General features: G+C 38.2%; 1 protein-coding gene across 1 annotated transcript in view; it reads right to left on the bottom strand.

Moving 5' to 3' along the window:
* Positions 1-8,903: 8,903 nt before the first annotated feature.
* The window catches only part of NDUFAF2 (NADH:ubiquinone oxidoreductase complex assembly factor 2), a 33,008-nt gene continuing 17,350 nt past the window's right edge, over positions 8,904-24,561 (bottom strand). Inside the window, exons 2-3 of the mRNA XM_042875517.1 lie at positions 17,954-18,043; positions 8,904-8,980 (exon numbers count right to left, since the gene is read on the bottom strand). Of these exons, the coding sequence (XP_042731451.1) occupies positions 8,904-8,980; positions 17,954-18,043 (167 nt within the window). The remainder of the gene's footprint in view (positions 8,981-17,953; positions 18,044-24,561) is intronic.

Below are 24,561 nucleotides of genomic sequence, written 5' to 3' on the forward strand. Positions count from 1 at the left end.
GTGACCCCGTTGAGCTCCATAGTGGCCCCGTAACATTTCCATCCTGATCCCAGCGAGCTTCAGAGTGAACCCACAACAGTTCTGCTAGGAGCCCAAAAAGCTTCATGTGACTCCACATGAATTCCCACAGGCTCATCTCTAGTGAGCCTCATTTTATCCCATTCCTCCTTCATATGATGGGGAGGAAAATAAGAACAGATATATTTGATAGTATGTGTAGAAATCTTACCATAGACATATGAAAAATTAACATGTTTTTCTTAGCCCTTGTTTACCTTTCTGCTTTAATTTTCAAATTCACAACAAAAGAGGCAAAACACTTCATATGTCTACATAAAATGAAAATGCCCAAGCTGCATATAAATGGATTCACAGCCTGGAAGGGGTGAGAGAAAACTTTTTCCACACTCAAATAAAAATGTCATGTGAAGTGCAATGTGGTCAAATTTTCAACTGTCAGCACAGCAAAATGCCTTTATCACATCTCTTAATTCTGTCGTCGTTCATCACATGCCTATAAAAATTGATCATGATCTTACTGATTTCAAGGGGGTTACTCCTATGGTGTTGTATTACTTCACTACTAAGAAACAATGGAATATCACCTTTGATATCTGAAGGCTGCACTGTAATCTCTGCCAGAACGGCATGAAATGATGTACCAAAATAGGAATGTAATTCACTTAATCCAAAGAGCTACTTACTAACTTCAAAAGTTTTTGAGGGATTACTTCTACACAATTACCTTATACAGCTGTAACTAAATTGCAGTGGTTTAAGTCCATTTTACATGATGATGATGTAACTGTCATTTGATTTTGAGACCCAGCTGCAGCTCTTTTATTAGCTTTCAGTGATCAAAGTATAGTTGCTATCTAAAAAAATTCAAATAAAATAATCAACTTGCTCCCATGTACACATTTTAATGAAACAACTGCACGCAATTTTATAGAAGGAATAAACCTTAATATACACTAAAAACATACAGGATCTTTATAACCTTCCAAATATGACTTCAGATTATCTACATGGCTTAGTGCACTTGAACACAGTGGAAGCTGGAAAGGTTCCTTGCCAAACACCTTTTGGTGCTGAAGGGCTTCCCATTCCCTGCTGAACAGCAGCAGACAACTGGTGGGCTCTGTTGTCCATGACAAGTGGTCTGTACACAGCACGCCATCAGAGCCCTCCTCTCCTCCTTTTCAGCTCACCTGTATGCAATGACATTCTCACTTTGAGGTTCTGTTGCCACCCAGCTCTCTTCTGTTTCACATGCTCTATGGGGGGACTAAGAGTAGAAGTCATTTTTTTAAATTTTAGTTTACACAGACAGGTCTAGAGCAGTATACATCTTCTGTAAGATGAATTATTTTAGAAAAATGGATAACTTCGCTACCAACTGCCCCAAAAACATACCACTGAAGCTGTCTGCTGAAACATAAAAACACAAGTGCATAATGTGTTCTGACCTAGGGGGAAAGTAAAATTTTACTTAGCCCAACAAAAATAATTTTTCATCTTTCAGATGGCAATAGTTTTCTAAGCTTTCATCCAGCACTGTCTTTAAACCACTGTATGACACAAACCCTCTGGACCTGCAGTTCTCAGGAGGCACACTGCATCCACAGTGTCAGAACTGCCCTTTACAATTTTTATTAAGAGAAATCTAAGGACTGGGACTTCGCTGGGGGATAAATAAATGCCTGAAAACACCCAGCCATGTTTTATACCAACTGAAATCTCTACATCTCGTTTTTGAAATGCATCAACTCCCAGAGTTAGAAACAAAACAGAAATGGTGTGGACAGAACTACATTTGACTACAAGGCCAACATCTTATTTTGAAGAGGAATGTAAAAGAAGACTTTTTGCTCATGGCAGATTAAAAAACACAAATCACCAAAGCTAGATGAGCAGTTATCTAAGAAGTTTTAGACATTCTATGGTTGGACTTATGTCCCTTTAAAAACATGGATTAAGATATCCCTAAGGTTTTCTTGATGAACTTCATATTATTATTATGAAGGGAATACCAAAGTGGACCTACATGGAGTTTTAAACAGCTGTTCTTCATGCAGAAACTGATTTCTTCCACATATTCTGACATCTTAATGGCAGTAAAAGCTACATGAACGAAGAAAAAAGGATGACTGCTCGTGGAAGGAGTGCAGTCCAGGACGTATGGCTAGCTCCCAGCTGCACTGTTGTAAGAGAGATCATACTGTACTTCATGCTGCTGACATGTGACTTTGCTGTGTCTGTTTCAGCTGTTACATCTCAGTGAGCTAATGAGGGATCTTCAGCAATTTACACTTTTCTTGCAAACTCCTGCAAGCTGTATTTTTGCTTAAAGATCCCACTAAATCCTAGTAGATGCTTAGTATTCTCTGTTATGTGGAAATTACAATCCCCAGAGAGGAGAAAAAATCAGATATCTGACTCCACCAAGAGGACTTTTGATGGCTGTACACAGAAAACCTGTTTTGTAGACAGAATGTTTGAAGTGAAGCATTCTTTCACTCTCACTGGATCTCATACTGCTGCTGCTTTACCCTTTCTGAACAAAGAAAGAGCCTCACAGAACAAATAGAATTAGTTTCTCTTGGTAGGAAAACACTACAAATACAAACACCCAGGGTCTCACTCATTAGTGTGATCAGCCCTTGCACAGTAGGTCTTGCAGGAAAATGCCTGTACTCCACCCTTTCTATGCTGCTGCACCCCTGAACTCCACAATCTGAGGAACTCCTCCTCCCCTTCCTCTTCCTGTGTCACTCTAGATCCTCAAGTTATCCATAGGTTATAGTGCTATTTGCTTCCCGTGTAACATTTTCAATCTCCTGAAGGCAAAGGACAGTGCAGACTTGTGAGCAGCTGTCTCAAAGGACGCAGGTGGCCAGACACACAGTACCAATGTGATGATGTACAATGGAATTTTTTTTTTTGAAGGTCATTTTAACAGACTGTTACCAGCTCAGTTTTGTTCTACTTAGATGATTTTCTAAAGACAATACACCCAGGTCCACAGATACAAGGGCTTGATGTATTACTAATATTAAGCAAAGATGTCACTGCTTTTTTCAGATGGGTCTGTGTATTGAGGAAATGAAAAATAGCTTATGTTGTTTTAGAATTTGTTCCAACTTTCTAAGTTGTCTTAATGATACATTCTGATTTCCTTTGATTTGAATAGGGTTAGCTTTCTACTGTCTGGTGTTAGAACTGAGAAATATTTGGACATATTAATGTTGTTCAAACTACAGAAGAACCTCACAGAATCTTTGCATTTTAGTGCCTTGTTTGAATACTTTGTCTAATCATGAATGAACTTGAATTTTGAACTCTTAAAAATGCGTATCTACAAACTGGCCGAAATACTTCTTGAAATAAAAACTTAAAAATGACAAACAGAAAAAAGGAAATCTCTTTTGAAACAGTCAGCATTCAAAAGGTTGAATGTGAGACAATTTAAAGTATCAGAAATTTTCTTTACTGACAAAATAATCAAAAGTCCAGCAAAGTGCTAGTTGTTAAGCCAAATAATCCATTTCGCAACATTGCCAAACAGGGTCACAAAACTCCCTTTTCCAGTTCCACAAGATAAATTGGCAAGATGAGGTAACAGGCTGTTACATCGTATTTCAAGACCATCAATGGGAAGCACTGCATGTTCTGACCCAGGGCATGTCCTGCTAACTCAACAACTGGCATGAGCACAGCAGCACCAGGCTGGGAATAACAAATGATGTGGTCAATGAAGTGTCAGTGTCAGTGTATGGTAGATACAGCTTGAACTAGGAAAGCTTATCTCTCTTCGTTAAAATACTGATTTAAATCAAACACTGAATCAGGTGACAGCTAATTTTATACAGAATGTACTTGTTAAATATCTGTGTTCCATCAACAATCAGCCATTTGTCAAACTGATCCAGGATTTGCTTTATTTAGTTGTTTTGTTTCCTTAAATCTCTGTCCAGTTGCAATATTAAACTATGGACTATGTTCTGTACACCTGACGTTATTTTTTAGAAGGATAAACCCCATGTAATTCAAAAGTAAACTCATCCAAATTTTCCTTTCTGGATACATCACAATTTATGACATCTTTCTTTGTCCAGGCTTTGTAGCTTTTTTGACCTTCAAATGAGCATCACACAAACTACCCAGACAAATTACGGAACGCACACAGCTGCTGCTTCAGAGCAATTACTTTTGCTTATAGCCTGCAAGAACCCCTTAAACGTTATGCAGATACAGAAGCAAACCTCCAGTGTACTGTTGGAGCCATGTTTCCAGCAATGGAAACTACTGTAAGAGAAAGGCAATTCCTTATGTTTGTTTGGCACAGTATTCTTGGCGCTTTAAAGGAGCAGTGTACAAACTCTCTGGTTTTAATCAGTTAACAGCACAGAAGTTGCACTCCACAATCAGTGTGAGTTATATCAATGTATTATTTACAATATATGTACCACTATGCTTTACAAAGAACCCCATATTTAGTTTTAAAGGCAGTTCAGTAGGGGCTTGCTCCTAAATCCTATAACATAATCCAGATTTCTGGACAAAATCAAACACTTGTCCAAGACAGCCAAAACTGCACAGAAGCAGCAAAAACCACAAACTAACCCAGAATGAAGGGCAGCCTACAGTCTTGGTGCCCACAAAGCAAGGGAGGAGATGTAGCTGCAGTCAGTTTGTTCCCTACTTTCCCCTTGCTTTAAGTATGATGTAATCTGTACCAGCCCTTTTCCTGGTACACTTTACTTCTCTGTCCACCCTCATTCAGCTGTGCTGACAGTGAACTGGCAGACAGAGCCACTGCTCCATGCAGTCCCACCCACACAGACAAAGTGTGGAACAAAGTGGCAGCAGCTCCCTCTCTCCATACAGCCTTTGGATCTGCAGCACAGGGAAATGGAAAGTAAGGAGACACTTTGATCTCTCAGTCTTCTGTGGAGGCCGAGGACAAAGTAAATGAGAGGAAAAACTCTTAAAAGATAATGGCTTCTTCAATCTCTTTGTCAAAGTGACTTCACTGAATGCTCCTTTTTATTAAGACTCTTTCAGCTCAGCTCTGTACTGTCAAGTTTTAATGCCCTTTCAAACTGAGTAATAATCCTTTCTGAAAACATGCACAATTTACTGTGCAAAATGCTATTTAGTGCAAGTCAAATGATTAGAATACGTCCCAAATTTTCAGTCCTGGTTGTGATCCTGAACAACAGTGGTGGAAAATATTTTGCTCAGAAGAGCTGTTTACCTCTGTCCCTTCTTAACAGCATTTCCCAAAACCGTAAATCATATTCTGCAGCTTTTTTAGTTGCTTCAGGAATACTCATTTGCTAAACCCTATTCTCTATGTTAAAGTGCTCATTTTGAAACTTCTCAACTGAAGAATATGAAAGAAGATAGGAGAAAAACTAAAATGTGCAATCGGAACAGTGTCAAAACAAAAGGCTGTGTTGACTCATCTCCATGACTGAAGCTAATTTATTTCATATAATCTCTCAAGTAATAGTTACGATCGAATGGTAAAAGCAGACACGCACTATGGGAACTATTACAATGTAATTACTTGAGGGGAAGCTATCGCTGAAACCTTGGGCTTACTAAAAAATCACTGAGGTACATTTCTCTTTCCTTAACAAGGAAGATGTCAGAATAGATAATTATAGAAATGCTGGACAAGAAATGCTAGAAAAGAAGTTTCTTTTTATAACGTTTCAACTTCTACCCAACTGCACAGTTCAGAAGACACTGAGTTTTGTTACTGTTTAACAAGTAACGCATGAGAAAAGCAGTCATTCACTGTAGTATTTCCTATTACAAACTACCTTCATACTCCTTACACCAGTTAAAGAAACACAAAACTCCATTTTGCTTCCCACAAAATATTCAGTATACAAACATATGCGCATACAAAGAAAGAAACAGTGAAGATTTAACCTGTGAATACTTCTATCTACGCCATATATGGACAACAAAAAAAAAGGAGGCCTCTAGCATTGAGAATTTACTTCCAGATCCATATTCGTAATTCATTAAGGTACATAAAAAGCCAGATCACTCTTACAGTATTACACTGTTCAACATCTTTTAAATATGGGGAGTTCCAGTTTGGTGAATGGAACAGCAACAGAAGACCAAAAAGAGAGTCCACGGAAGGATTTCCCCCTTGCATTTTTTTTTCCCATGCAACTGAGACATGCCCAAATACAAAACACTAAAATGCCATATTTTAAGCCAGAAGTGAAATCTGTAGTCAGAAGAAAAATTGGTGTCATGAGCTCACCATGCTGGCCAGCATAAACAAGGACAACTCACATTCGCCCTCACTTCATGACTGATGTAATGATTCTGGGCCACATTTCCTTGGCTTACAAAATTCACTGGTTCCCAGGAGGTGCTTGCTGGTGCTATCACAGCAAGATGTGTTCAGCTGATTTGTGAAGCTTCACAATATTTCCCAAGTTTCATAATAGACCTCTCCAAGAGATCTGAATATACAAGCATTTTGGCAACCTCTATCACCAACAGCCGAGAGCTGAATAAAAGATAAATATGTAAAAAAAAAAAACAAACCACCACAAAATACTACATGGGGATAGTAGGCAAATGGATCAAAGAAGTGGAACAGAAATTGTAATAAAGCTTAACATAAAGCTCAGTATACAATATAAATTTAAAAAAAAGGGGGTAGGCTAAAAAAAAAAATGACAATCATAAAAAAAGAATTGTAATGTTTTTCTGTGGTGTTACAATGTGATGTTGACAGTAAAATGTCATTAAGGCACAAAACAGAAATGGCCTAGTCCCAAGAGAAATATGTAAAAGAACAAGAAGATTTGTTATACATAGATTCACCAAGAAACATGGTCAAAAATACTCCCTGGTTCCACAGCTTAGAAATAGCAGTTTACCGTATCAGCATTACTGTCAAAATGGGAATATAATGTACAATAGCTACCCACAAATTGTGTACCTAAAGCACTAGAGCCAGTCAGTGTCATATGTAGATATGACACCAAATAGTATTCTGTATGCACTTCACCACTATCTTTATAATTACATTGTGATACAACAGTTTCTAACCAAAGAGGAAAGTAGAACACCCACGTCCCCCCATACTAATACAGAAAAAAAAAAAAGCTTTGTATCACATTTAAAAAGCATTGCAAATTTTTAGCAAGAATTTTTAACATATGTGTATTTGAACTAGCTTCCCTTACACAGGACAAAAACAAGCAAACAAACAAACAAAAAACAAAAAAAAAAAAAAACCCAATCCACATTGGAGATTTTGTGAAAGAAAAGGTAACTGCTATTCAAATTGCTGGTATAATACTTCTGCTCTGATAAGGACAATGCGCAGCCCTGAAGGTAAAATACCTAACTGCTAAATAGTTTTTCAGATCTATTAATTCATGGACTGAAGGTACAAGCAGTCCTGTTAACTCTGCATCACTATTCCCACTAGTCTTTCAGCCTCCATAGATTGCTTCTTTCTGGGACGTAAAATATTCAGAACACCATTGATCCACAGTTCTCTCACCTGTACAGACTCCATCTCTACATGAGATGAGAACAACAGCCCCAGTGCCAGAAGGAGCTTTACTGTACAAATTCTAGACTCAGGGCTGCCCATGTTCTCTGGAGTAGGTTCATCTCAGGACGATCAAGAGTTTGGCTCTTGGAAATGATAGCATAAAATGCATGAAACACCTCATGCCTTCAAGTATCACATGATGTGATGCTTTCAACACAAATGTTCTATGCATACAGTATGCTTAGGACATGGCTACTTAAAAGAGCAGTCCAAGCTTAGATAGAATGCTTTCTGAGGTATCCCTTTTGCACAAAAAATTAGGATTAGGAGGGAGGGAAAAAAAGTTTGTGGGTTTTCTTTTTAGGTGTATTAATTCTTCTCTGGGTCCCATCATTTGAAGGTAAATTTAACATTTTCTTCCATTCACGCATGCAGTGTAGCCCTTATCTCCACAACCCCAGAGGCAAAGGGTAAAAAAAGGCACAAACAGTTGAAAAGCTTTAAGTTGCATGGGAGCTATGGCTTGTAAACATCATACGAAAAGCTTCTCAAGCTCATCCTAATGTACAAGTAGGCAGAACAACATTTCACAATCGATGCATTTCAGAAGATCCAAGTGACCAAAGCTTTGGTCAAAGCAATTATTCTTATTGACCTAAGTCAAGTTTATGTCCCTCTGGCTGTTAGTTTGAATCTTCTGTAGTAACCCACGCTTTGCCGACTCAATCACTCCTAGCTAACACTTAGCAACTTACAGTGCAAGCCCAGGGTAAGAAGTGGAAATGTGTGCATATGTGTGCATACACGGACCAGAAGCCAAATTCATTCTACTCTTTACAAAGTCATTAGCATTAAAATTAGAGGATATTTTGCTTCTTTGTTCTACTAGAAACCACTGAGAGAAAAAATCATGGCTGCAACTCCCCCATTTCATTAGCAATGTACTATTTGAATGCAGTCTGTTTGCATGTATTGCTGGCATCTGAATTTGAAACCCGCATTTTAATGTCGGCTACCTTGAAAAAAAGGTTGCATTGATACGCAGAGGACCTGTCCTAAAAATTCACAGCAGTAATTTGAGAATTGATGTAATTAAACAAAACAAAACAAAACAAAACTCTTGAATAACCATGACTATCTTAAAGACTCTAATTTCAAATAAATAAAAGAAACAAAAAACAGAATATTGGGGGTTTTATTTCCATGTATTTTTCATTTTCCTAAGTATATACATCAAGTCTTAATGTTATTTCTTAAATTAGGCAAGCAACACTATCTTCTCACCCCAAAGCAACAAGTTACTGGACAAGTAAGAACAAAAAAGTCCACTGTAAAAGAATTACTGTAGTTTTAACTGTCACAATTGAAAATCTAAAGACAATTCATCTCTTACCTCAATGGTGGGTGGATCCTTTCTTTTTTTTCTTATCCAAGCTGCAAAAGAAATAAAAATCAATTGGATATTTCAAAGATAACAGGCAGTATTACAACTCAAAATGATATTGACTTCGTAATAGAAAGCAAACATTTATATAAAAATTTGCCACAGCACAGCAAGCCAAAACAACATTTCCCAAAGTATCAAGCCCCAATATGCTATGTCCCATGTCAATACTCTCAGCTATCATAGAAGAAAAAAAACATCTTCCTGTTATGAGAGCTTGAGCACAGCTTACACACTACCCAGAATGGCAGAACAGGGCTTTAGACCCAGCCTTCTGTTGAGCTCGCTACACAGAAAAGCAGAGTTTCACCCTGAGAAAACATGAAAGTATGAAAAGCTTTAGACTACTCTGGAGAAAAACAACCCCTGTATATGCCTCAGGTTCTGTTAAAGCTTGAAAAGCTCTCATAGACATTAGCGTTGACTGAGTTCTTTCATGGGATGCAAAATATAGCCATAAATCTGCACAAGCTCTATCTGCCTAGTCTCAGATAGGTTGCAAGGCTTTACCTGTTGCACCAAAGGGAAGGTACAAAATAACAGAGGAAAGAACGGATGCTCCCTCCATCTCAGCAAACTCATGGAAAGGACAGCAGTAGAATTAGAGCAGTGGCAGTGTTGGTTGTCCTGTGATTTTGGTTTCCCATTATGAACTATAATCAACAGCTGTATGTCTGCTCCTACCATGAACTGCCTGTCAGTGCAGAGCTGACTGGAAGCAACAATCCAAGGGGATTTCATTGCAGACAGAAAAGTGGTACCATGTCCAATCTTGCTTCATTCAGCCAATGAATTATGACAGAGAGCTCCAACTCTGTTACAGAAATTGTTAGATGAACAAATTCCCTAACTGTGAACAAGTCAACATGCATCTCTCTTCAAAAGTACCACTACCGAGTGCAACATTTTCTCAAAACTGTTGAATTCACAGAACTTCTAGGTGCCAGTTAGCATATTTTGTAGACATTTTATAGACATTTTGATTTTTTTCCCCATTTCTACTTTTTAGATGAATTTGTAGAAGCATGCAAATAGCAGCGAGCAGATGGACAAACATTAAGAAAGCAGATAAAAGGCATAATGTTCTTCTGTATTTTTGGATAAAAGTTTATCATGCTTGAAAATTAGAACAAAAATGCCATTTTCACTATCACACATTATCACTCACACACTGTATTCCTGCTCATTTCTTTCAGAAATGCTACTAAAATGGATTATTTCAAATTTTAATCTTCCAGTTCCACTGGATTTTGAGGGGAACTGCAAATCAATCAAGCAGCAAGCTCAAAGAGCTAACAGCTGCATGGAGCCACAATTTCACCTTACTACTGAAAATGCAATCACTCATACAATGAACTAGCACTACTCTGCTTCAGCAACATGACGAAGTTGATTTTAGGAGGAATAGCTTAAAATTAATGTAAGAATGGAATTAAAGCAGGAAAAATGTCATTACACAGCTTAGAAACAAATCGCCATGGCAAAGCCAATAGCTATAATTCAAGGTTAATGATAAAATAATCTTCAATTACATGAAATTGTTTGTTTCTTGTCCATCAGATGACAATTTCTGAAACATATTTTCTTAAAATTATCATGCATATATACTTACGAATATCAATACCTGTCAACTCAGTAGTCTTTTAGTCCTAACAAAGTTAAGACCTATATACGCAACTGGGGGGAAGTGTCTGAGTACTGAAAGCAACACCAAACCTTCTGCAAAAGCTTTATGTTACTAGAAAGCAAAACCAGCCCATTACAATAATTTAGTTACAACAAGATGACTTTCTCTTTAATTCTGTAGAATAAGAAAACATTCTGCATGTATTTGTAGCACTTACAAGCACTTTAACTTTATGAGAATTTCCAAATACCAAATCTGACAAGACACGCACCTAAGCTGGTATGCTGACAGCAACAAGATTATTAGAGAAAATCATAGCACAAAAGTCTTTCCTCCTGAAAAAAATATCATCACTGTTCATATTTATCAACAGTTCTAATCACATGCAGAAAAGCTAGAAAGTGCTAGAAATATCAAGTACCAAGAAGTATGTTTAAAAGATGCAGTTGGGAAAAATGGAAAAGAAGTAGCTTAAAATGCTTGGTGAAAACTGAAGTGTGAGGATTATTTTCCATGAAGTATCATCTTCTTTCCTTTCTGTGCCTCATTTATTTGTCACATGGACATAATTTGTTACAATCCCCCTGGTCTCAATTTCACTGCTCTCAGCACCTAAAAATGACTTCATTTTGTTGAAATTGCCAGTATTTTCTTAAAACGCAAACATTTTCACAGCTGCATCCTAATTTCAACTGGTTACAACTTAGTAATTCTTAAAAATGACCTTAAAATTTGAAATTCTACACAAAATGAGCTGCAGCTACAAACTATTGTTGAAACACAGTCATTACAATAGATTTTTTTTTCACTGACAGATAGGACTCATCGTTATTTCGGTAATGATTTTCAGATGAACGGAATACTTCTGTTAAAAGATTTTATCATTTGATCATCTGCCTGAGTACAAGAAGCACAGTGAAGGGTAGTACACTGTGTACAAGTTATGTCAACAGAACCCAAGAATTGAGGAGCATTATGCAACTTGTTTTCATTCACAGAATCACAGAATGGCCAGGGTTGGAAGGGACCTCAAGGATCACGAATCTCCAACCTCCTCCCTCATGCAGGGCCACCAACGTCCCCATTCAATACTAGACCAGGCTGCCCAGGGCCCCATTCAATCTGGCCTTGAACACCTCCAGGGACGGGGCATCCACAACCTCTCTGGGCAGCCTGTTCCAGCACTCTCTCTGTAAAGAACTTTCCCCTGACATCCAACCTACATCTTCCCTCCCTCACCTTAAAACCATTTCCCCTTGTCCTGCAGTTATCAACCCTTTCGAAGAGTTGATTTCCCTCCTGCAACTTGTAGGCTCCCTCAGCCTGTCTGTGCAGGGGAGGTGCTCCAGTCCTATCTTTGTGGCTCTCCTCTTGACCCTCTCCAACAGCTCCCTGTCTTTTTTGTACTGGGGGCTCCAGACCTGGACGCAGTATTCCAGATGGGGCCTCACAAGAGCAGAGTAAAGGGGGACAATCACCTCCCTGTCCCTGCTGGCCACCCCTCTTCTGATGGAGCATGGGATACCACTTTCTGAGCTGAATTAATGAATTATTAATATATCACAGTTAATACAAACACTCAAAAACAATCAAACTATCTTCAGTTTATTTCTCATACCATTACCCAAATATACTATTATCAAAAATGTATCCATTTAAATTCACAAATAACAAATAACACACACACAGTCATCGTGCTCTTCCACAATATACAGTTATCATCTCTTCCACAATGTTCTTGTGAAGAAATTGGCTGCCCATGGTTTGGATGGGCATACGCTCTGCTGGGTGAAACACTGGCTGAATGGCCGGGCCCAAAGAGTTGTGGTCAATGGGGTTAAATCCAGTTGGTGGCCAATCACGAGTACTGTGACCACTTCTATTTACCATCCTTATTAATGATCTTGATGAGGGGATTGAGAGCACCCTCAGTAAGTTTGAAGACAACACCAAGTTGAGAGGGAGTGTTGATCTGCCTGAGGGGAGAAGGGCACTATAGAGGGAGCTGGGTAGACTGTATTGATGGGCCAATGTAAACTGTTCGAGTTTCCATAGGGGCAAGTGTCAAGTCCTGCATTTTGGTCAAAACAACCCCAGGCAACCCTACAGGCCTGGGAAGGAGTAGCTGGAAAGCTACCTGACAGAAAGAGACCTTGGTGTATTGATGGACAGTTGGCTGAGTATGAGCCAATGGCATCGTGGCTTCTATCAAGAATGGTGAGATGAGCAGGACTAGGGAAGTGATCCTGCCCCTGTACTCGGCACTGGTGAGGCCCCACCTCAAGTACTGTGTTCAGTTTTGGGCACCTCAGTACAGAAAGGACATTGAGGTGCTGGAGCAGGTCCAGAGAAGAGCAACAAGGCTTAGAAGAGCTTGGAGAATATGTCCTACGAGGAGAGATTGAAGGAACTGGGACTTTTTAGTTTGGGGAAGAGGAGGATGAGAGGAGACCTTATTGCTCTCTTCCAGTATCTGAAAGGTGCTTACAGCAAGAGCTCCACTGGTGACAGGACAAGGGAAATGGCCTCAAGTTGCACCAGGGTAAGTTTATGCCGGATATCAGGAAAAACTTCTCTACAATAAGGGTGGTTAAGCACTGCAATAGGCTCCCCAGGGAGATGGTTGAGTCACTAACCCTGGACGTGTTCAAAAACCATTTGGATGTGGTGCCCAGGGACACGATTTAGTGGATGGTTGTTAGTTAGGGTAGTATGGTTTGGTTGTGGTCGGACTTGATGATCTTGAAGGTCTTTTTCAACCTGAGCAATTCTATCGTTCTTTGATTCTATTTTTTTTTCCATCTATAAAAAGCATTTGAATACATGCTATACCAGGGCTATCACTTTCCTTCTTTTAATAAGTGTCAGAATTATAAATTTTGTTTGTTTAAGTGTAAATAAAACTTGCTGACACAGCTAACGAAAACCATTTTCCAACTTACTACAGGTAATTTCACTTTACCATTCACATTACCATTCACTGTATCTCTAATGAACTGCATTAGAAAATCATTATTTAATGAAAAATTTATTCATTGCTGCATAACTGAGAAGTATAACAAAAATGTACTAGAATCTCTTCATAGTCATAAGATGAATTTAGCTTTAATGTACAATATCTCCTCTGAAAAAATCCATTCCAGAAACATTTTACACAAAGCACAGACTAAGATACAAGATTAAAAGCACAGAAGTTTTCATCTGAATTCAGTGCATTCTGCTACATTTTACTTCAGTTTCAAATAGTTTCGTCAATATTTCAAAAGCAACACATTTTTCTAATTCTATTTTTTTTAGATTGTTCATCTGACCACTCTTCAGGGGGAAGAATAGGAAGAATCTAATATACTTAATCTTCAATAGTTTTCAGGTGGAAATATTTTGAGCACCCTATCTCTGATTTCCAAGCAGGCAGGTGTTATGCAGTATTTGACCACACGTACACTCCTAAAAAAAGGCCAGTGACAGTTGCAGCTAGAAAAGACTTCCACATGAACACTCATCTTATACATTAACAAAACAAAGTGCTCTCACACCCTGTCAGCCAAAATGCTTCAAAATGGCAAAAGCAGCAAAGTTTACATATACATACTGACCACAAGTAAAGCATGCTTGTCTGCCTCCAAAGCTTTAGGAAAATGAATTGATTGCCTCCATTTCCAATTAATTATGGTAGTGCTCTTAATTTACCTGGATGGCACTTCCTGTTTTCTGTATGCACTGTAATGTCACCTTTGTCTAAAAGGAATTTTGCAATATAACTGGACGTTTTCTACCTTAAGAACCTTGCACTCTTTTATTAGCACTCATTTGCAATCTCATTAGTATGCATGAGATTTTCATTGAACTTTAAGACTCCTACTGGCACATAAGGCACTATAATGAATGCAAAAGTGAGTATGCAAATTAAGACTACCATTAATCACTGAATGTTACCAGGAAAAAAATGCAAGACAGGGAGTAGATGAGCTTTATTGCAGCATGAAGCATGCAATCTCAGGAATCACTGTAGGCATGTAAAATTGCTGATCTCCTCTTGGGAGCACTAGTGACATGTCCTGAGGAAGTAAATTACATATTCTACAGTAGGTCAACATTCAGAATTAACATTACAGAAAGGTTATCTGTTGGCTGCATCCATATTGCCCAGGGAAAAGAAAAGCATACTTCCTTGCCTCGTACTAAAATATAAGAGGCTTAATCTAAGCAAAAATATGTAATCTTCAAATTGTGTGCATGGGTTACAATCATTAGAACAGCTTAGGTTGGAAGGGACTTTAACAATTATCCAGTTCCACATACTCCCTGCCATGGGCAGGGCTGCACCCCACCAGCTCAGGCTGCCCAGTGCCCCATCAAACCTGACCTTGAATGCTTCCAGGAATGGGGCATCCACAGTTTCTATGCGGCACCTTCCAAGTAAAAAAATTCTAACATCTAACCTAAATTTTCCCTCTTTTAGTTTAAAGCCATTCCCTCTTCTCCTATCTCTACAAGACTGTGTATAAAGTTAGTCCACCCCTCCTGCTGGAAAGCTTCCTTCAAGTATTGGAAGGCTGCACTGAGGTCCCCTCTGGAGCCTTCTCTTCTCCAAGCTGAGCAAGCCCAGCTCCCTCAGTCCTTCCTTGTAAGAGAGGTGCTCCAGCACTCTGATCACCTTTGCAGCCCTTCTCTGGATCACTCTAACAACTCCATGTCTTTCCCGTGCTGGGAGCCTCAGGCTTGGATGCCATAATGCAGATGGGACCTCAAGAGGGCAGAGCAGAGGGGGACAATCCCCTCCCTCACCGGCCACCTCTCTTTCAATGCGTCCCAGAATGCAGTTGGCCTTCTGGGCTGCAGGCACACAAAGATGGCTCATGCACAGCTTTTCATTCACTAGGATTCTCAAGACCTTCTCTGCAGGATTACTTTCTAAATTCAAAACCACGGTATAAAAAGTGTACAGTCAGTTAATGCTAAAGAGAACACAAGGAATTACAATTCCATTTTTACAATATGGAGTATGTTTCAGTTCAACAAAAGCCTTAATAGACATTCAAGCCCTCTGAAGTATCCATGGGTCTGATTAACTTCAGAACTTAAATCTGGCACAGCACTTTAAAACAATTATCTTTAAGAGGAAAACTCAGTGTAAACCTTTCAGCCATATACTCAGTAAACTTCCAGGACTATCATTCAAACATCCTCTCCCAAGTCTGAGAAACAGCTAGCACAGACTGAGCCTACTATGTGGATGTTTGGCACATTTATTTGCCTTATAGCTTCCTACTCAGTCTCACCCTATTTAATATTTATAACTTGATTAACACAATTCCCAAGTTCCCTTAGTTTACTAGCTGTACAGGCAGTATGCCTTAGAAATACAACAAGATTTATCCCAGTCCCCCTTCAAATTTCATTCAGTCTCTCATACTCCCTAAGCAACCCATGACTGATTCCACGCAAGTTTTTGGCCCTTAAATATTTCCAGGGACAGTACTATTGTTCATAAAGGTTACAAGACTTTCCTAGCTGTACAGTGTGATATAAGAAAATTGAGAGAAGTGCCAGGATGAGTGGCTTTACATGACATGGTCACTATGGATTAGATACTAGTGAAAAAGCTGTGCCTGGCAGAACCAAGCACAAGTGAAAGCAGCTCTGTAGAAAAAAAGAAGAGGAAACAAGGCAGCACAGATTTTAGCACAATTCTTCAAGTGGAAAGACTGAGAAGGCTTGGAAAGAGAATGCTAGTGCTGAAAGTGCGGGTAAAACTGAAGCAGAGACAATGTAAATGTCAGACCACTTGCATGCTATTTGGAGAGAAGGTTCCTGGAGATCTAAGAATGTGCCTGGCAGAGAAGATTTAGAAAACAAAAGCTACCCCCCCCAAAAGATCAAAGAATAAAGAAAGAAAAATAGTAAGAAATATTATACAGCCTTCTAATCTTATACAAATCTTTTAGTGTTGAGAGGAAACAGCAAGTGCTTCAGAGATCCTCCTGCAAAGCCTCAGAACATTTGCTGGAACAATCACAGTACACAACAGCATGAGCTATCAAGTGAACACCCACAGGAAAAATGCACTGGAAATTTTTCAAAAGTCTGGATAGAAGACTGAAAGTTAAGCACAGACCTTTAGAGCCTGGGAAGCATCTGATTTCCCCTTTCCTCATAAAGAAGAAAAGTAAAAGGATAGAGATAAATAGCCTTCTGCAAAGTGCGTCTAAAATCCCTGTGTTAAACCATACCCACTCAGCTGACTGGCTTCTATAGAATCACTTGCACTCTCCAGTCTTTTCATAGAATCACAGAACAGTTTGAAGGGACCTCAAGGACAACCAAGCTCCAACCCCGCTGCCACATGCAGGGCCACCAACCTCCACATCTAATACTAGACCAGGCTGCCCAGGGCATTCTTTCCCATTTCTTACTCAGATTTCACAGGAGGCAGGAAAGAAGTAGAGAGAATTCCACATCAATAATTTACATCCCAAAATGTAGCAAATACACCATAATTTCCTGAATAGCCTCTTCAAATACACAATTACTATTAGTTTTGGCTACTAAAAGCTATTTTAAAAACTATATATATTGTTTAAATTGACACTGAACAAAAACTAAAAAATTGGTTAGCCTTTTTTTGGTGGAATTCCTATGCTTCAAGGTTCTTTGCTTATACAGAGTTCATAAATCATACTTAAAGCCACTCCAGGCTAAATCTCCTACAACCTCAAGGAACAACATGCAATCCCATTCTCCTTTCTCTCTTCCAAAGGCTGCTTAGTTAATCTTAAAAAATTCCTCTAGCTTCCCTGAATTTATCTGAAACTTTGGGACATAGAAAGAAAATTTTCTTATAACTGATGAGGAAAAAAAAACCAAAACAACATTAATTGCTTTATGGGCTCTCCAACTCCCTACAAGACTATGCAAGGAAAAGTACTGGAAGCCAGATATGGCGATTAAAACAATGATTTTTAAAAAGCCCCATCACTGTGCCACCAATAATTGAGCTGACCTACAAACTGACACTGCAGTAAAGGCATAATTAGCAACTTAGTTTGGTTATTCTATCAGATCCCCCCCAGGCACAAACATTTTCACATCTAATAGGAGAAAGTCATAATCAGGCAGATTTTATTTACATTTTTATTACGTACTCATTTCCTAAACATTACTTATTTGTAAAGGAGTCACTTTAAAAATTCATATCAAATCAGTTATAAAAAAGTAACCCAAAATGAAAAACAAGAGGCAGCCTATTCACACAGCAAGACATTCCATTAAAAAAATGAATCTAAATTCAATGACAAAGTTATCTTGAAATAAAACCAAAATATTCAAGATTTACCTTCCCATTCTGTTGGAAAGTCACCCATCTCGTACTGATATGCTTGCCGATTTACTGCTTCTACAAACCTTCTTTCAGGTTTAATTTGCCCTACAGCAAAAAAGAGAAAAAGAAAAAAGAAACAGTTATATACAAATGCATATATATATACACACACACACACACATACAATATTTAAAATACTAATTATAGTATTGTTTTGAAAGACCTCTTTATCACACAAATGTAGTAATGTCTGGAAGATAAAAAAGGAAGGATTTAAATAGTGAGAAAATGATTATCACCAAGATATCTATTTGAGATGCTATCTATTTCAGTAACTTCATCATAAATTTATATGTTTTGTTGCCCACATGGATTATTAATGGCCCAAACTGTCTACCTCATTGTACCTCCAAGACTAACACTCCTTTTGAAAACACTTCACTGAGGACCCATAAATCAAACCTGCATTTCCCTTCATTCCCTTTGCTGGCAAGGGTCTGGAAACTTGAAAATGCTATAGAGGCAAAAAAATCAGCACAGACTTCACTGGTGAGCTCATTGGTGGCAATGGCTCTGGGCACATGAGCCTTTCCACATGCTTAACAGCTAACTATTTACTGCATTAAAAAATGAAAAACATAAAGATCACTCTGATAGGAAATATTCAATACATCAAAAGAGGAGCCATTGTGGAGAAGCTGCATCTACAACCCACTCAGATTCTGCAACAGTCAGAAACGAAAAACTGAGGCTTGACTGGTGATACAGAACACAGCAGATGCATTGTCTGAGGAATACATAGTGTTTATTTAAGCTTTTAAAAATATATTTAAAATATTTTAATCACTGCAGTCTTCACTTTTTGAAATCCCAAAATCTTTTAAATCTAGTAGATAATACAAAATATGTAAAATTTCTCCATTCTTCACAGAGAAAAGACTTAATTCCCCAGCCTCTTTCTGCCAGGCCCATGTGACTGTTATGATTTGACATCCTGCAGAAATACTGAATTAAATATCCACTTAAAATATTTTTTTCATACTGAAAGACAGTCGTTGCAATTTACTCATCTCTGCATACTAGTGCTCACTGTTAAGTACTTAGCTCAGCAAAACAGTAAGAACTTCCACAGATATTGCTGATCCTGTATGAGTCTAGGAATTAACACTCTTCTTCATTACTGTAAAGTCACCACTTTATTCTGCAAACACAGCACCACTTAAACAACTGTCCAGTATTTGAGTTCCACACAGAGATAAAAGAACACAGTGATTAAACACCAGCAAACGTAAAGGAGTTTGTTTTTCCACTCCTAACACAAACTGTGATTGATGCTGGCAGTGAGAATTCATTGCACTGTAACTTGCAGCCAGATTGAATAGGATCATTCAAGGTTTCAGAATACTTGCAGTATATGACAGAACAATCAAAGAAAAGATTATCAAGGCAGTTTCAATGCATTTGTAGGTGTTGGTGCCGTATCTTGGGATTGTCCTCTAGATGTTAATCCCAGTCCCACAAGATGACTTGTATTTATCTATTCTGTAACTTTATTATTATTTTTAATACTAAGGACAATGTGGTTATTGGTCACAGCCAACACGTTCATGAAGGCCAGGTCCTGTTAAACTAACTTAATTTCCTTTTACAACAAGGTCATCCATCTAGTTGACCAAGGGACACCAACTGATGCTATTTTCTTGGATTTCAGTACAGCTTTTGTCCTTCTGGACAAAATGTCCAGCATACAGCTAGACAGAAACATAATGTAATGGTTATATGAGGGTGGCAGTAAGTCACTAGCAGGGTTTCCCAGAGCTCCATTTTAGGGTCAGCCCTCTTTAATGCTTATGTATACCACTTGGACGTAGGACTAGAATGTGTTTTGAGCAAGTTTGCTGACTACGAAATTAGGAGGAGCTGCTGACTCCATCAAGGGTGGAGAGGTTTTGTAGAGAGATCTAGACAAATGAAAGATCTGAACAATCATCAGCTGCATGAAGTTTAACAAGAGAAAATACTGGATTAGGGGCAACCCTAACTATACATATAGCCTGGGGGATGAGACACTGGAGAGCATCTTCAATAAAAGAGATTTGGGGGTCTTGGTTAAGAGCAAGCTGAACATCAATTAACAGTGTGCCCAGATCACCAGGAAGGCCAGCAGTTCAGGTTGTGCTTCCAGGAAGAGTTTCCTAACCAGATGGTGAAACGGCACTAGAACAGGCTCTACAGGGCAGTGCTCACAGCACCGAAATATTAGTGCTCAGGAAGCATTTGCATGATGCTCACAGATACATGGTCTGATTTTTTTAGTAGTAGTGTAGAGTCAGAAGATTAGTCCAGCCTTATGGGTTCCTTCTTACTCAGGACATTCTATGATTCTAATATGTGATCACACATATTATATCAATTCCTAGGTCAGAGAAAAGGTTGAAACCATATTGCTTCTTATCTTTGATGTTTATTCTATTGAAGCAAAAACAAACAAATAAAAACAAACAAACAAAAAACAACCACCCACAAAATATCCAAAAGATGGAAAAAACCCACAAAAACACCACACTATTATCAAAGAAAGGCAGCTGTTGAGCAGTAAGAAAGAAACAATCTCTGCCTCTGCTAAACAGAGTATTTTGTCAGAGCATTTAGGGCTGAATGGATTGTAAACCAAATGAGGATACTTGTTCTGAGACATGACAAATTTCTTTCAAGCAGCTAGATTAAAACCACTCCTAAATAAAATGTGAGATAAGCAAAACAGAGTTCTCTGGATCCAGATGTTCTACAGCATCTTCTTTAGAGTCAAAAAGGTGAAGAAATACAAAACAAAACAAAAAGTAATAAAGAAAACACCACCCGAAATCACAGCCCTAGCCCAAGTTGGAAACTAAGCCCAAATTGCATGTTTCCACTGCATTGTAACATCACATTTCAAGTCTGCAGGGGCTTTCTGCTTGAGTAAGTCTGCAACATCTAAACAGAATGTATCACTCAACAGGCACACTTTGAGTAAGAGCCCAGAGCAGCACAGAAACCATCAATAGGTATGGTAAACTCAGCAGAAAGAGAACTAGAAGGTGTAATTTGAAGCGTGAATAACCATACTTAACATTCGGTGTAACTACTTTACATTAATGTCCTGAAAGCTGAAGAATCAGCAAAGGAGCAATTCTGATGCTGATGATTCTTCATTCTTAAATAAATGGTCAAGATCTGTAGATAGCAAAATATCTGCTCTAACAGAAGTGTCCGGACATTAAAATTTGTCTAGAAATGTCTCATCATTTTATTCACCTGACTGTCGAACAGCTTATGGTGAAAGAGAAGACTCACAGTTCCTATGCATGCTTGCAGTCTCCAAAGAGCTTGACAAACAGTAAATGTTGCTGCAACTGCAGAGAAAGTACTTGGGACTTCAGACTGAAAATTCTCTAGGAAAGAAACCTGCTTTGATGCTCATTTCAGACTTCACGCAAGCACATGCAGGCCATCCTCTGCTTTTTGGTCATTGCAAGACATTCAAACTGGTCGAATGGGTACCAGAATGATGCTCTTCTCTCTAACATTAAATAGTTCACTTTAATAAAATCACAATGCTGCAAACAATTATGAGCTTCTGTGTAGCCAACTTGTGCTCACTTACTTTTATGTCAAAGATGTGAATGACAGCATCCTGTGCTGTAATTCCTGGAAAGAAAATCTAATAGTCCAAAAAGGATGTACTTGTAGCTCTACTAGAGCTAACAGCCCATGGATTTTACATGTATTTATGCAAACTTTATGTTTTGAAAGCTTGCTGTACTCTCCAGACAGTGTCAGTTTAAAAATGCTTTTTATTGCAGTCTGACTGAGAAACAAACTCTCTCAGTGGTCGCTGAGATTTAAAAAGCTCTGCCAAATGCTCTGGTGCCTAGTCCCCAGCAAGATGTATCAAACATGGTCCCTATTTTTAGCTCATCGAAAAGCCTTGCAAATTGTACCTCATGAAAGCAACACAAAGCCCCAGACAGATAATACACCTTTACAAAGAACCTCTGTTTTGTAAATTAATCTACAATACACTTACTGGAAACATGCAATATCACAATTCTTTTTCCAACAAAGGTGCAAATAAAGCCAGTTTAAGCATCATTTCTGGAATAGCTGGTGGATGTCTTGTGCTCTGGCATGTAGAAGCTTATTCCCAACTGTTCTTTCAGTTTGTTTTGGTCTATCAGATTCAAGAAATTGTTTTCTACCAATTACTGCCAAAATGTGAAAAAAATCCAGGAACAAAGTACCAAGTATTTTCTGTAATTGCATGAAAACCTATTTAAAACAGGGATTTAGCATGTATAAAAGGGAATTTAGCAAGTAGATATGAAATGGTACAATCACTTGTATTTCATAAATAAAAACAATGCATGAAGATAAACAAAACGGCCGTCATGCAGGGAATAGAAATGGGCAAGTGACAGCAAGGGTATGAATTGTAAATGAAATGAAAAGAAAGTTACAGCTGTGGAGAACACCAATTAAACAATACAACCCCACAAAGCAGTGTTACATTCTTGTTTGAATGATTAATTACGTTTCAATTATACATCATTCACAAACTCTCATTTGCCGTTTCTTTTTTTCTTTTACAGTATAAATCAAATTACTACAGCCAGCTGCACTAAAGGAGCTAATGCTATTATTTTTTTTTAAATAAATTTTAATAAATTTTACAAAAGGATTTCAGGTTTGAGATTGGCCAAGAACATTTAGTCATATACAAGGACTGAATAGAATTACGGCTAATACTGTGCACTGTACTTTGAAGATCAGAGAATACCAGTATGCTATCTTGTTTGCTTTTCTCTGCAGAGCATAGAGAAGTAAAAATAAGAGCACAACTTCTGAAGTAAAGGGCAAGAATTATGTGTTATTCATTCTGTCATGAAAGTTGTGAAATTAAACTTCACAGCTGTGCTTGCACTATTTGGTACAGCCTGAGACAGAACATTTGAGAGCAAAAGAAAGGCATCACTAAAGTCCAATGTCCAGAGACAGGAAAACAAAACAAAGATGCAGATACATCAACATCCCACAAAAAATAAACTCCCACTATGGTTCAGTTGCTCATTGCCACCTGCAAAGCAATTACACAACTCTTAGCAGCATCTCAGCTAGATGTGAATAGAGTTCCTAACATCTAAGACATGAGACACAGTTAGACTCCATCTAAGCATGCCAATGTGGCTCTAAAGTTGGTGGTGTGGTCTATAATCTGCTTTAACAGCCCAAGTACCATCTAAGTGGCTCTATCTGCAAACACTAATGTCAACTTGAGACACACTGAATGTGATTATTCTGTTAAAAAAAATATATACGTCTCTCTGCCCATCTAGTAGGTGAAGTAACATTATTTGGGTATTCTCACATGCTTCAAATAACAAAATAAATGCTTATAGAAGCTTAGTTACTGATGTTGTTCAGGTTAGGAGTATCATTTTGGTACCTTTTTTTTTTTTTTTTTTTTTTTTTTTTAATGAGATCAAATAATACTTCCTAAAAAGTACAATTTCTTAGTGGACTAAGACTCATAACACAGAATCCTTCAAAAGCTTTATAAAAATATATATGTTTGAATTAACTCTTGCTTTATACTGCTAACTACTTTTTAACCTCTGCTTCAGAAGTTTGTGTCTTTATGCTTGACTGTCCCCATTACACTCATTACTGAATGTGTTTTCCAATAATACTCTTACAGAAGGGAAAAAAAAACAAAACAGCATTTTAGCTGACTTTGGTCAGGTCAAAAGTGGTGCAAGCAGTGAAGAAAGAAGAAAACTTTCACAAAAAAACAATGTATTGCAACAACTTCTCATTCTCCTTCAGAACTATTTGGAACACTGAAAGAAAGGAGTGGAAGAGGGAAAACTAGCTGAAAACCAAATGAGTCAAATGAATCAACCCAGGAATTCATCTCCTCCAATTTGGGAGTTTCCATGGTCACCTGGTATTTCAGCAAAACAAACGTGCACAAAAGAACCACCAGTCCTCTCTGGTCAGTTTTTCTACTTCCCCAGTTTGACTCACTCAATAAATTTTGGGGTAACCAGCAGAGGTCCATGAGCTTTATACTCATGCAAATTTTATACTCGCATAGCTTCTAAAAACCTTTTTGGAAGTGTTTGACAGTTCAGGACTATTCAGGTACTTTTCAAAGATTTCTATGTTCCTAAACTGCATTTTAATTTTCACAAGTAAGACTAAAAATACAGTTGTGTTACTATACTTTCCTAACTTAATCCCTAAAATGTAAACTCATAGAAATAATGACGCTCACAGAGGTTCTTATTACTGCAAAGTTATCAAATTAATCTCATTAGAATTCCAGCACACTCCTTTCTGATTCAAGAAGCTATGGTATGTGATCCTCATGCTTATATACTGAGATGTCACACAAACTCTTTTATTCGTAAATGTCTCAACATGCTAAGAAGCTGTGCTGATGTTACAGCTGCACACAACCTGTGTTTCATCGTACTAAAGCACAATTCTGCAATGAAACGAGAAACCACGCAGCTCCTAAGGAAAGCAAGTGAAAAAGTAGTTTTTCAGCATGTTCAAGTGAAACTTAGTGTGCAAGAAGT

This window comes from Lagopus leucura, unplaced genomic scaffold (assembly GCF_019238085.1).
Source record: "Lagopus leucura isolate 7727_CA_CO unplaced genomic scaffold, USGS_WTPT01 Super-Scaffold_100014, whole genome shotgun sequence".
Lineage (NCBI taxonomy): Eukaryota > Metazoa > Chordata > Aves > Galliformes > Phasianidae > Lagopus > Lagopus leucura.